At 37.1% G+C, this 12,975-nt stretch overlaps 1 protein-coding gene across 1 annotated transcript in view; it reads left to right on the forward strand.

Moving 5' to 3' along the window:
- RIT2 (Ras like without CAAX 2) overlaps positions 1-12,975 on the forward strand; it is a 349,576-nt gene that overhangs the window by 115,989 nt on the left and 220,612 nt on the right. The window contains exon 3 of the mRNA XM_008691412.1: positions 1,152-1,225. Within this exon, the coding sequence (XP_008689634.1) occupies positions 1,152-1,225 (74 nt within the window). The remainder of the gene's footprint in view (positions 1-1,151; positions 1,226-12,975) is intronic.

Consider the following 12,975-nt stretch of genomic DNA (forward strand, 5'->3'; position numbering starts at 1 on the left):
AATCTTGAAAAAAGAAAAAATATGCAACTGATGAATCATTGAACACTACATCTGAAACTAATGATGTTAATTGAATTTAAAAAATTTTAAAAGGAGAAAGGTGCTAAGAAGGGAAAAAAAAACCCAAAATGGATCAATGACTTAAAGGCAAAAGCTAAAATTACAAAACTCTTAAAAGAAAACAGGGTTAAATATTCATGACCTTGAATTTTAGAATAGATCCTTAGGACACTAAAAACATGAACAACAAAAGAAATCATACTCCATAAAAATTAACTTTCATGCATCAAATGCCATTATTAATAAAGTTAAAAAACCTACAGAATAGGAAAAAAATTTATAAATCCTATCTGATGTTTAGAATCCAGAATATATAAATTTGTACAAATTAATAAGTACACAAATACATTAAAACTTGTTATAGTTTTTGGTATACATTTCTTTAACTTCTTGGTTAAGTTTATTCCTAAGTATTTGATTCCTTTTGATGCCGTTATAGATGAAAACACTTTATTTTAAATTGTTTCTCATCAGTGTATGGAAGGACAACTGACTCCTGTGTGTTTGATTTTGTATCCTGCAACTGCTTAATTTTTTAGAAGTTCCAAAAACCCCTCCACCCCACTCCCACCCCATGTAATCATTAGAGCTTTCTATTTATAGGATCATGTTATCTATAAACAAAATTTTACTGTTTCTCTTCCAATTTGTATGATTTTTATTTTTCTTGCCTCATTGCTCTGGCTAGGACTTTAGTACTATGTTAAATAAAAGTTAAAGCGGGTGTACTTGTCCCTGATCTTAGAGGAAAAGTTTTCAGTCTGTCATTGAATATGATGTTGGGATGCAAATTTGCAATGCAAGACAGAAAAAAGAACTGATGAATTTGTTTCAAGATTTGTTCTGTAGGTAATATGACCAAGGTACCTCAAATCATAATATTCTCTTAATGGAGAAATAAACCTGACTTCACTTTAAGTGGAAACACACTCCTATATTTCCCTGGGTTATATCCTTCTTTCTTTGTGTACTTGACTAGAATATCTCATTCTCTTAACCTATTTAGAAATTCTTGGTTATGAAATCTAAAAATGAATCATGCTTCTTCAGTTGAATATATCTGAATGTGAACTCGGTCTTGTGTTTTTCAGAAGATGCTTATAAGACCCAGGTTAGGATCGACAATGAGCCAGCTTATTTGGACATTTTGGACACCGCTGGCCAGGTAGGTAATTTTTTTAAATCTCTCTAATCTCTGAGGCCAATTTAGGCTTTAATCTCAAATACATTTACCCTAAAATAGAGTTTAACAATTCAAACAGGAGAAGAGCAGATTTGCAATAGTGATGAGAAATTAAATAAGAAAAGAATTGGCAGGAAAACGTGACTCATTGCCAACCAGAATATTTTAACATTCCTTTAATTTTTTAAACATAAAAATGTAAGTGTAGATGTAATATTGCCATCTAAGGTGATAAAATTAACGGAATAGTTTATTCTTCTTCAGATGAATGCAAAACTTGTCTTAGACCCTAATCTGGTGGTGGTTTTTCTTTAAAACATTTTAGTGACATAAAAAAGGAAGGTCTACTTAGCATATATGCTCATGCAACCAAGGCTAGAGATAGTTAGGTGGAAAGGGTGACATAACCAAGATGTAGTGTAATCCAGTACATTAATTTACAAATGTGTACATAAGAGGAAGGAGAAGGAAGGCTATGAGGAGGAGGAGGAGAGCATTGTTGGTGTATATAAAAATTTAGGACTAAAACACTATGTGGCAAGTATAAGTAAAATGGGCAAAAAGAGAGTGAAAAAACCTTTAAAAAGACTTGCTGTACTTGGGAGGAGGATGGAGATTTTATTTCATATTTTAAATATGATCATGTTAAAATATAAACATATCAAATGCTAGACATAAAACACCTCTCAATTGTAAGCCTCAAACTGTTCAAAAAAAAAAAAAAAGGTCTTAGAAATATAACTTAAGAACTAACAGAGGAGAATGGGAAAATAAATTAAAAATTGATACATTTTGAAGTTGAAAAGAAAGATGAAACAGGAAACGTAATAAATATAAACCTATCAGGAGTCAAAATAAATGGAAATTGATACACTCTCTCTCCCAGAATAGTCGAGTAAATTGTTGGCATTATATTGCATAAAAGAACAAAACTAGCCTGTACTTCTCTGGCTTAAAAGAGACATAAGAGTACAGAGAGTTGGCAAATCAAAGAATCATTAGGAAAAAAAATAGTCAAAAAGTAACCAAACCTAAAGTGGGTATATCTGTATTAAAATCAGACAAAATAGATTTTATTGCAGAAAGCATTATTAAGGTGTAAAAATGTCAGATTGCAATAGAAAAAAAAATCAAAGATAAATTCTGGTCTATAACATTCAAGACAAATTATGTGTAAATCTAAAAAGCACAAATCCAAAAGCCTGTATAGTGGGAAACTTAAATGCACCTCTGTCAGTAAGTGCTACATCAAAAGTTAGTGCCATTGTAGATTTGAGAACACATTTAACCGAAATAGAACACTGCAGTCAGTATGTGAGCAGGCATTCTTTCCGCATAACTTTTTATCCTTTTCATTGATTTTTAATCTAATTGTAAAAAACGTGGCCTATAGGAGATTGATTATTTGATATATATAATTTTACGTGGTGGTGTAGGATGTGATAATTTTTTGGAATATGTTTAAGCTAGTGGTTACTTCTCCAGCAGGAAGGGGAGAGATACAAAGTGGACTTCAGCTGTATATGTAATGATTCATGTTTCATAAAGTTCTGATGAAATAAAGGAGAGTGTTAACAGCTGAAAACCTAGGTCATAGGTACACAGATCTTCGTTACATTGTTTTCCTTTTGTACTTAAAGAATGTATATGTTGAAATGTTTATTTCATCTACTTGATGGAACTGTTTTTTTAAAAAACTGCATTAACTGGCATATTGGTATAAGCCACTGGAAATACATGGTTTTCTTCTATATTTATGAGCTCTATTAAGACTATTTGAAATCCATATATTAACAAACTCATTTGTTTCGAGGGACATTTGGATAATGGGCTTATGGTGGGGGAGGAGGACTGAAGCCATTGGGGCTATTTAGAATGGAGAAATTATTTCAGTTACTTGAAAGAGCTGTGTTATCCAAGGAAAAATATACTTCTTTTCAGGGGAACTTTAAGCCTAATTGGAAGAAGATTGAGTAGGTTAAATTTCACTCAATATAATAAGACATTTGTAACAACTGAAATACTAAAACCAAAATAGTCATCTAGAATTATGCTTTGGTAGAAAGTGAAATCCTTTGTATTTCTTATAGTTATGCAGTCTGCAAATATGTATGAACACTTACCTGGTCCCATTTGGTACTAATGTAATCACAAATAGCTGGATGTTTCTCCTCCCTATTGGTGTAGTCTTGGCCAGATCACTGCTCAGGTCAATGAAATGTAGGCATATGACTCAACTTGCTAGTTCTGAGTCAAGGTCTTAAGAGGCACTGCCATGCACAAAGATGAGGCAGCTAACCCTTGTTGCAGGAGAAGGAGGGAAACACATGGAACAGACCTAAACCCAAATCAAATACTACGGCAAAGCCCAGCCAACTCATAGCCTGAAGTACATCTGCTCCAGTCACCACACAGACTGGTGAAGTAGAAAAACCATGAACATAGTAGCTTCAAGCTCCTAAGTTTGAGTAGCTTTGTCATGCAGCATTATCATGACAATAGCTGACTGATACAGCATATTAAAGGAGCATTCATTAGTTCAGTGTGCCTAAAGATGGACAATATTACCTGTTGGTAGATGAAGTGGTAAGTGATGAAAGAGAAATCTGCATACTTGACTCAAGTGCTTTCTAACTCTGAGATTCTATGCTCTGGAATCAATTAAATTGTAAATAAACAATTTGAAAAATTATTACACGTGTATACCCTTATTTTTCTGAGCTAGCTTCAATTGCAGCCAAACATAGGAATGGATCAGGCTCAAAAGATGGTGACTTTTTGGCTTCCAAACTATTAATCTCCCACATGCAAGAGATAATCTATACAGCTGAGTTAATAAGACTTATGTCACAGGAGACAGTAGAGAACACCATTGAAACATATTTAATAATACCATTTTTTTTCTTTTGTAACTATTTCTATTCAACATTTGTTGAAATTTATTATCCTTACAACAAATCCAGGAAGTAGATAGAAAAGTTATTGTTGCCACCTAGAATTTGAGTAAAATGGTATACAAAGAAATTACCCCTTGGAGGCAATACTGGTTAGTAGGACCAGTTGCCAAAGTGTTTGTGTTAATGCACAAAGCCTTGCAATGCTACAGTAATCCCACAGAAGAATCATTGGCCATCACCAAATGCCATGTTGGAAAGGACATTTACCTTAATCATTCTTCCAGCATTTAAATTCTCTTTTCAATGCTCAGTGCCCCTGCCAAATGCTCATTAAGCCTGTGTTTGACCACTTCAATTGATTAGGTACTCTGCTTCTAGAAACAGACAAATAGAGCTTTTAAGAAACTTAAATTATTTGTAAGGATTTTTTTTTTTAACAATGAGATTAAATTTTCCTTTTTAGTTTCCAACCAATATTGGTCTCAGATTCCTTGAAAAAAAATCCTATTACTCATTTTATAAATAGAAAATTTAAGTCTTACAGAGGTTAATATATTTAACTAAAACAATGACAAGCTATTGAGCCAGCTATTATCAGAGTCTATACTCTTACTCAAGCTCTTTCTTACTTTGTTTCTAATCCCTTAGTACAGATGAAGTACTATCCTACGTCAAGAAAATGCAGTTGGTTGAGCGTCTGACTCAATTTCAGCTCAGGGGGGAGTCTGCTTGAGATTCTCACTCTCCCTCTCCATCTCTCTCTCCCCCTCCCCCACTTACTTGCTCTCTTTTTTTCTCTCTCTCTAAAATAAATAAATAAAACCTTTTTAAAAAGGCAGAATAGAATAAATTTTGGCCTCTGTTCTTAAAATGCTTGAGATTTGGGGCAATGGGAGAATACTAAACGTGCAGCAAATTCCGATAAGCAGTATAGCAGAAGTGTAGAAATTTTGGTAATGGGTTATCTCGGATGCCTAAATTATTTTTTGCTCTGGCCTAAATAAATAAAAAAAATCAGTCAAAAATAGAAGGGCTTAAAAAACAATTTTTACATGGATTTAGTGAAACTAACATAAGTTCAGTTTAATTATAAATGTATTGAATCTTCCTCTTTCTTATTAGAAATAATAAAAGTAATTATCCTCCAAACACTTGAAATTATATATTTTTTGGTGTGCTAATATATCCAGTCACTGCAACTTCCTAGACCTATGCATTCCCCCAATACCTGGCTACCTCCTATATTAATATATTCTGAAACAATGAGAAATGTCATTGCAACCTTGTATTTGGTTTAGCCCCTAACGAACTCTGTGGTCAGCCAATCTGGCACTAAGGAAGTCTAGAGATTTCTGCTCTTTCTGTTACTCCCTCATGTGTCGTCCTCCTCACTGCTGCTGACTCACAGGCAAGCCCAACAAATGTTATTCCATAGAGAAGGAGGAATTTGGGAGGAAGTGTTTTGAATAAAGTCCTTTGTTAAAAAGCAAGAGTTCAGGTGATGATAGCTTCTCATTGGCTGAGTTGCAGGGGTAGTCCATTTCCTATAGATTCAATGTGTATATTTTCTTGTTGAGGTCTGGAATTGATAATTCTGTCCTGTTGATACCCGCGTTGGGGCGTATAATTGACAGTTCTTTCTGTAACTGATACTGAGTGCTGTGGGTCCCCCTTCTAGCCTCCTAACTCCACTTAAGAGAGGTTTCTTCTTAATTTGCGCATTCTCTCCTTTTGAACAAGATCTTTCTCTGGAAACATCACTGATCAAAAGGCAGATTTTCTACCTTAGTGGTTTTGTGCCTCGGTGCCAGGAAGGATCTTTTCTGCTTGTCATGTTCTACATAAGAAGGTAAATGCACAAACTGTTGGAAACCACTTATGGCCATGTTTGGGTGACAAGGGAGGTGAGGAGGGAAAGCTTTCAGGTTCTTCTCATCTATAGTCTATTAAGATCGTAAACATTGAAAATTGTCTTATTGGGTACATCAGTTTTACAAAAGTTTGACAGGCAAGAAAATGCAAAACTTAAAGTAATTATACAGAAGAGAAGTAATAAAACAATTACAAATTGTCTGATGGGTCTGAACTGGGACCCTAGATCTGAAGGTAGCCAACTGAAATATTTATTGGCACTTATTCCAACTTAGGGTAGAAAAGTTCTTATGGAGGCAAGCCTGGAGTCATGTATGCCTCCTGGAAGTCCCAGATTAAAGCAGGCACTGAAAGCAAAATAGTAAATACTGCAAGAGTACACTTAAAGAATTAACCAAGTGCATTTGAGAAGATAGAATGCAGGTATAAACATGAAGCAATAGCTAATGAACTTTTTACAAAAATAGCAAAAATTCAAGGACGTATTAAATTAGTGTCTCAAAAAATGTTGTAAACAAATGTTAGCCAATAATACAGCCTATAAATTTGCAAATTTGGATAAAAATCCAGTCAGATAATAGTTCAGAGGAAAGACTTTTGTGAATTCAGAGTCTTCTAACCCTTCAGAAAAAGCAAGTGCAAAATTAAATTGTCACAGAGTCATGATGCAGTTTCTGATAGGCTATATTCAGGAAAAAAAAAAATTCCCCCTTTCTCAAGGATTTGGGAAATGTGAACAAGGGAATTTTCTTTCCACAAAACAGATAGTAGAAGCAAACAGTGAGGAAAAGGTGGACAGGCCTGGTTTGGACATCTTGGGAAAGCTGTCTCATCAGATGTTGTCTGCTGCTTCAATTCTGGGAAATCTTTACTTTCACCAGATGGTGTGTAGGTCCAGTCAGAGTTTGGTGCTTTCTTTAGATGGGTCACAAGAATCCAAGAGTCTATTCCTTGGAGTTTGGCAGCACAAGGATCAGTTAGCAATACATTATAAGGGCCCTTCTCGTGAGGTTCAAAAGAATCTTTCTGGAGGTGTCCAGGTTGCTAGGTGTGATGTTTAAAGTCCTCTCCCAAGAGTGCACTGTGTAAAGATTGCTCGGCTAAAGCGTGGTTGGTTATTCTTCACAGAAGCAGTTAGACCGTTACAATTTAAGTAGATCTGCTTTTGCTAACTGTGTGTCAAAAGAATTGGGGCTCAAGTACATTGCTTATCTTGTAACTATCTCAAAGGATGAGAGTTTGAGTTTCGGAGTGAATCTGAGATTTAAAAGGATCAATGGCAATGTTTTTGGCCAAGGTGTTTAGGGAGGTCGACAAATTTTTCCGGTTGTCTTGGTAGTGCCATTAGTGCATTTGACTCTGAGGATTGAGGACAATATGCACAATGGAAGTGTTGTAAAACCAGCCAAACAGCATAGACTTGTCGAAGCACCTGACCAGTAAAATGGGTTAACTGATCACTATAGAGTTTAAGAGGGATTCCTAGGTAGGGTTCATCTTTTCTAAAAGAATTCTAGCCACAGAAGAAGCAGTGTCCTGACTACAAGGGAAATTTTCAGTCCAGTGGGGGGGGGGGGAACCATACAAGCCATTACTAGAACATATTAATATCCATGAGATGGGGGAAACTGTATGAAACTCATTTGTGTGAATAGGATTTCCTTGATTGTAATTTAAACAGATGGGACAAGTGAAGTAGGGATTTTTTTGTGGCCTTATCAATATTTTCCCACCAATATTGGTTAAAGAATGCTATCATTGTCAGTAAGCCAATGGTTTAATGCCAATAGTATAGTGGTAAGTAGTGAGAATTTTAGAATTTCCCATAGGACCAAATTGTTAGGTCCAAGGAGAGTTCTCTCTTTTTATCGAATGAAAAATTACTAAATTGCCAATATTGCTATACTTTCTCTGGGGCCAATTGTTGGGTATCTCTTATCAATTTTTCCAAGTTATTATTTGGGAGAACATCCTTTTGAACCATGACAAAGTTTTGGCTATTAGTTTGCTTGAGTGAATGTTTTTGGCGGAAGTAACAGATGGTTTCCTTTGGTCTCCAGAGAGTTGAGTCTGGAATGTCCAGAACCCTTAATAGGGAGAACAGCCAGCAAAAGTACGGCATCTAGTAAATTTTGGATAAAGGAGCCATCTTAATTTTATCCCCACTGTAGGTAAGAAAACTATTCATGTTTCCTAACATTCCAAAGTCATGAGCTATCCCAAAGGCATAGTTGACTATTGGTATAAATGTTTATGGTTTTACCCTTGGTGAAAATACAGGGTGGTTAAGGGAGGGATCCCATGATTATTTCTTCAGTGACCTTAAGTAAAAGGGTAGTGTCAGGAATGGCTCTGAGGCAAGGGGGACAGCCCTGTGCTACAGTTTTCTATGTGTTCATGATGGTCTGCATGTTTTTGGGTGAGTACTCCAAAGCATTTCCTTTCTTCACATACAAAGAGGAAAAGGGACAGTTGATAATTAAGATATCTTAGGGAGCTTTATTAGGCTTTTCTCTGAAGTCCCAAAAGCTGTCTTCCTGATCTTTCCGTATCATAGGATCAGGTATGTCATTTCTTTTAGTACCAGTAGACAGAGGTTGAGACATAAAAGAGAAGCCTGGAATCTAATTTTGACAGCTAGCCACTCTAAGAAAATCTCATTAATTTGCACTCAGTTTTAGATTTTGGGAAGTCCAGGATGCTATGAAGCCAACCTGGGTCCAAATGTAGTCCTTGTTCTGAGATCAGACACCTTAAGTAGTGAACCTGAGTTTGAGCCAACTAATTTTTTGCAGGAACTCCTGTCTCTTTAAGGCCAAAAATTTTAATAGGTAGATGCCGCCTTTCTTTGAAGAGGATTCAGAAGAACAGCAGAGAATCAAATCATCTATTTACTATAACAATAGAGCCTGCAGAAAACTCGATTTCCTCCAAATCTGCTTTTGAGGTTTGTGAAAAGAAGACTCTGTGAAACGGTGACGCATTACTGTCCAGGTGTATTTCCATTCTTCCCAAGTGAAAACAAAAAGATACGGGCTGTCTTTATCAACTAGAATACTAAAAGGCACCGTGTAAATCAATTATGTGAAAAAATTTGCTTTCAGTGGAAACGGATTCTGATAGCAAATGGGAGTTAGGAACAACAGGGTGTCAAAGGATACCAGTGTCCTTCATTTCTCAGAGGTCCTGGACAAACCTCCATCCTTGGCTGTAGGGTTTTCTCACAGGTAAAAGAGTGGTATTGCAGCCACTCGTGCAGAACAATGAAGTTCTAAGCCTTGTAATCTTCTGACAGGGGCTTGATGCCTTGATGGATTTATTTATAGGTTATTTATTCTTGCAAGAGGTTTTGAGGGGTCTATCTGAATCTTGATGGAAGGCGCACTATGGATTCTGTCAATACCAGTTAAAAATCTTGCCCATATAGAGGATGGTAGCTGATCTGATAAGGACAAATGGTCAGTATCCCCAGACTCGCTACAGTACTACTGTCAGACGGCACAAGTAGAAGATGTTGAAGGTCCATTTAATTCACCTGGCTGGCTATTTTGATTACTATTGTCAAATTCTAGAATTATCTCCCCCTTTTGAGAGAAAGGAATTCTGGCACATTTTGTAAAGAAATCTCTACCCCTTAAATGAATAGGGGCAGAGAAACTAAGGAAAAAAGAGTGTGTATCTCTCAAAGGGCCTCGATGATGGGAGTAGGTTCAGAGACAGGAAGCTGTTGAGATTTACTGGACACGCCCACTATTTAAACTGTTTTAGTACGCTGAGGCAGGGGCTTTAGAACAGTGGGGTTGAGCACTGAGAATGTAGCTCTGGTGTCAATAAGGACAGAGATTCATTCCTGGAGAGTGGTTTCTTGGAACCAATTAAGAGGGAGGATTAGGAGGAGCCCCTGTAGTTCCTCAGAACCCCCTCATTGAGAATCAGGAGGACATAAGAAAGGCTGGCTAGAGGGCTGAAGGTGCCTGGAGCACTTAAGATGGTTGTCTTTTTTTCAACATCCTGGCTCCTGGCGATAACAGCAGAAGCTAGGAAGTTTTGGTTTTGTGTAGGGGCCTTCACTTGCCAAGGTGGAAAATTAAAAATTTTAGAGGTCTCTCTTTTAGGTGACTCATCTAGGGTGCCAGTGTACTGTTTTGCCATATGAACTGAATTGGGATTGGATATAGTTTTCCATCCCATCCTGGTCCTTTTAACTAAAAGAGATCACAGCTCAGCTCACTAATCAAGTTAAAACTACTCAGGTGGATTCAACATCTAAAGAAAGATCAGAATTTTCCTTAAAGACAATTTGGGGTTGATTATAACAGTAATAAACAGGTTCATCAGGCTTTGTGTACCAGCCTGAATTTTGTTTCAGTCAACAAGCTTAGGAAAGACTACTGTAATTGCTTGGTGGAGATATCTATCCAGCAAGTGTTCTAGCAGTTTGCCAAAAGTTAGGGGGTCAGTTTCTCTAAATCCCTTTCAGGTTATTCCTGTCAGACTAGTATCTTCCAGTGTTTGACCAACTTAGATGTAAATTTAAGAAACCTGGTAGGTAAGTTTGAATAATTATGCCAAATTCTTCAGCAATTGTGTGGGAGGCTCCTGAGTCACTTCAGGAAAATGCATGGCTCACAAGTCCCCCCCCCCCCCCCCCCCCAGTCCAGGGAACAGAATAAATCTGGGGTTTATTTGAATCATCCAAAGACTTAACTTTAAAGGGGCCAGTTTTAATTGGTTACAGAGGAAGGAGACCAGGGGAGAGATGAGGAGGAAAATGGAAGTTTGGTGGGAGAATTAGAATAGGAAAAGAGAGTTATAGAGGAGGTGGACCCAGTGCAAGTGGGGAAGTTAATGCTATGAAAGGTGGGACCTCAGCATAAGGTGGCTGCCATGTGTCCTGAGACAAAGAAGATGGGGAAGGAAAAAGCCTCAGAGCCTTTTTGTTACTTTGTTTGCTTGCCTCAGTTAGTCTAGCAATTGAATTTTGCACAGAGGCAATTTTAGACTCCTGATGATGTTTGGAAGTTTCAAAATACTGATCAACAATAGACATCCCATTCACTGACAATTTAGTACCATACTGTCCAACTCAGTTTTGAGAAAAGTTTGGGAGATCAAAAATGCCCCAAATGGTCACTAATGTTCTAATTTGGTTGGGTTGGTCCATTTAGTTAGAAATGCATATCAGGGGCCACCTGATGGGTGGCTCAGTCACTTAAGCATCTGACTCTTGGTTTAGGCTCAGGCCATGATCTCATGGTCATGGTAATGGGATCAAACCCCACATCAGGCTCCATGCTTAATGGGGAGTCTGCTTGAGATTCTCTCTCCCACTCCCTCTGCCCTTCCCCCTGCGCATGCATGCGCTCTCTCTTTCAAGTAAACAAATCTTTTAAAAAATGCAAATCAGGAGGAGACTATAATATTTAAACAAAAATCTGGCCAGGGTCTCAGAATGGGGGTGAGGGGTACCCTCAAAGCATTTTGATGGTTGTGATCTCGTTACTTAGAGGTTTTTCTCTAGAGGAAAAAAAAAATCCTAAACAGTAGTTTCAACAGGAATAGCCCAGTTCCAAAGGAATTGAACCAAAGCCCAGCACAGTTCCAACGGGAATAGTCCAGTCCCAAATAGGAGTCAGACTCAAAGCAAAAGGAGTGTTCTCAGAAAAGGTAAAGCCTTAAAAGAGATGCTGAGTAAAGCCTGGAAAGCTCAAAATCCAGGTGAAAACTTAACTTCAAACTGCAGAGCTGGCGAGAAAGCAGTGAGCTCAGTTGGCTCTGTGGGTACCAGAACCTGTTTGCTAACTAGCTTCAGTTATTGGGGGTCATTTCTGGATCCCACTTCTGCTTATTAAATAATGTTAACCTTAAAAATAAAAATTATTTTACCATTGGAAATGAATTTATTCAGGAATAGTAGAGAATTGCAGGTCAGGACATGCAAGTTATGGCAAAACCATAGACAAGTTCAACAAAGGGGAAGAACGTTATCTTTATGGAGAAAGATGAAGCTGACAGGGATTGTTTTGAATGCAAGTTGATTGGAGAAAAGCAAGAGTTCAGGGTGATGGTTTGTCATTGACTGAGCTGCAGAGGTAGTTGATTTCTTGTAGAAGATTCAGTGTACATCTTCCCCTGTTGAAGCCTATAATTGATGATTCTTTCTTTGATTCTTCTCCTGGGGTCTAGAATTGACAATTCTTCCTGTAGTTGACATTGATGATACGGCTCCCCCTTCTAGCTTCCTGACTGCACTTAGTGGGGTTTCTCTTTATTTTTATATAAACTCTTTTAACTCTAGAAATAAGGCTTTATCTTAAGGGATTACCATAATAGTCAGAAATATAAGAAGAGAAAGTAAAAGAAATATTTTAAAATACACTAAAAAATATAGACAGAGGTTAAAGTACAAACTGATATTACCAGCGTTAGCATTAAGAGGATGAACAAAGGTCAGTCTAGTTTTAAATATAGAGGGCATGTTCATAATCAGAGTTATGTCCTGAATTGATACAGATCGATCATAGATTTTGATTTGGGGAAAACGGGCCCAAGTCATGGTGATTGATTGTATTGGGTCTGAGACACTTGAAAACAATTCACTATTAGCATTACTACAAATAGGAATGCTCTGAATCCTAATTTTCCAAGGACATTCCTAGTTGGTTGCTGGTATAGATGAATTAGTTGCTTGTTAATTCTTTTTTAACATTGCCTTTCCCTCAAAAATGCTCTGTTTGGATGATAATTTATATATTCATCCAAACTATAAACTATTAGCTTCCTTCTCCAATAAAATGGCTCTAAAAGGTGATGACAAAACCACTTGTTGGGGAGGTGGGTGGAGGGATGGGGGAAATAGGGGATGGGGATTAAAGAGTGTACTTATGGTGAAAAAACCAAAACAAGCCACTTGTGATGTCAATATGCAAGTCAGGAAAGCACACCGCTATGCAAATAAGACTA

This window comes from Ursus maritimus, unplaced genomic scaffold, assembly GCF_017311325.1.
Source record: "Ursus maritimus isolate PB19 unplaced genomic scaffold, ASM1731132v1 scaffold_18, whole genome shotgun sequence".
Lineage (NCBI taxonomy): Eukaryota > Metazoa > Chordata > Mammalia > Carnivora > Ursidae > Ursus > Ursus maritimus.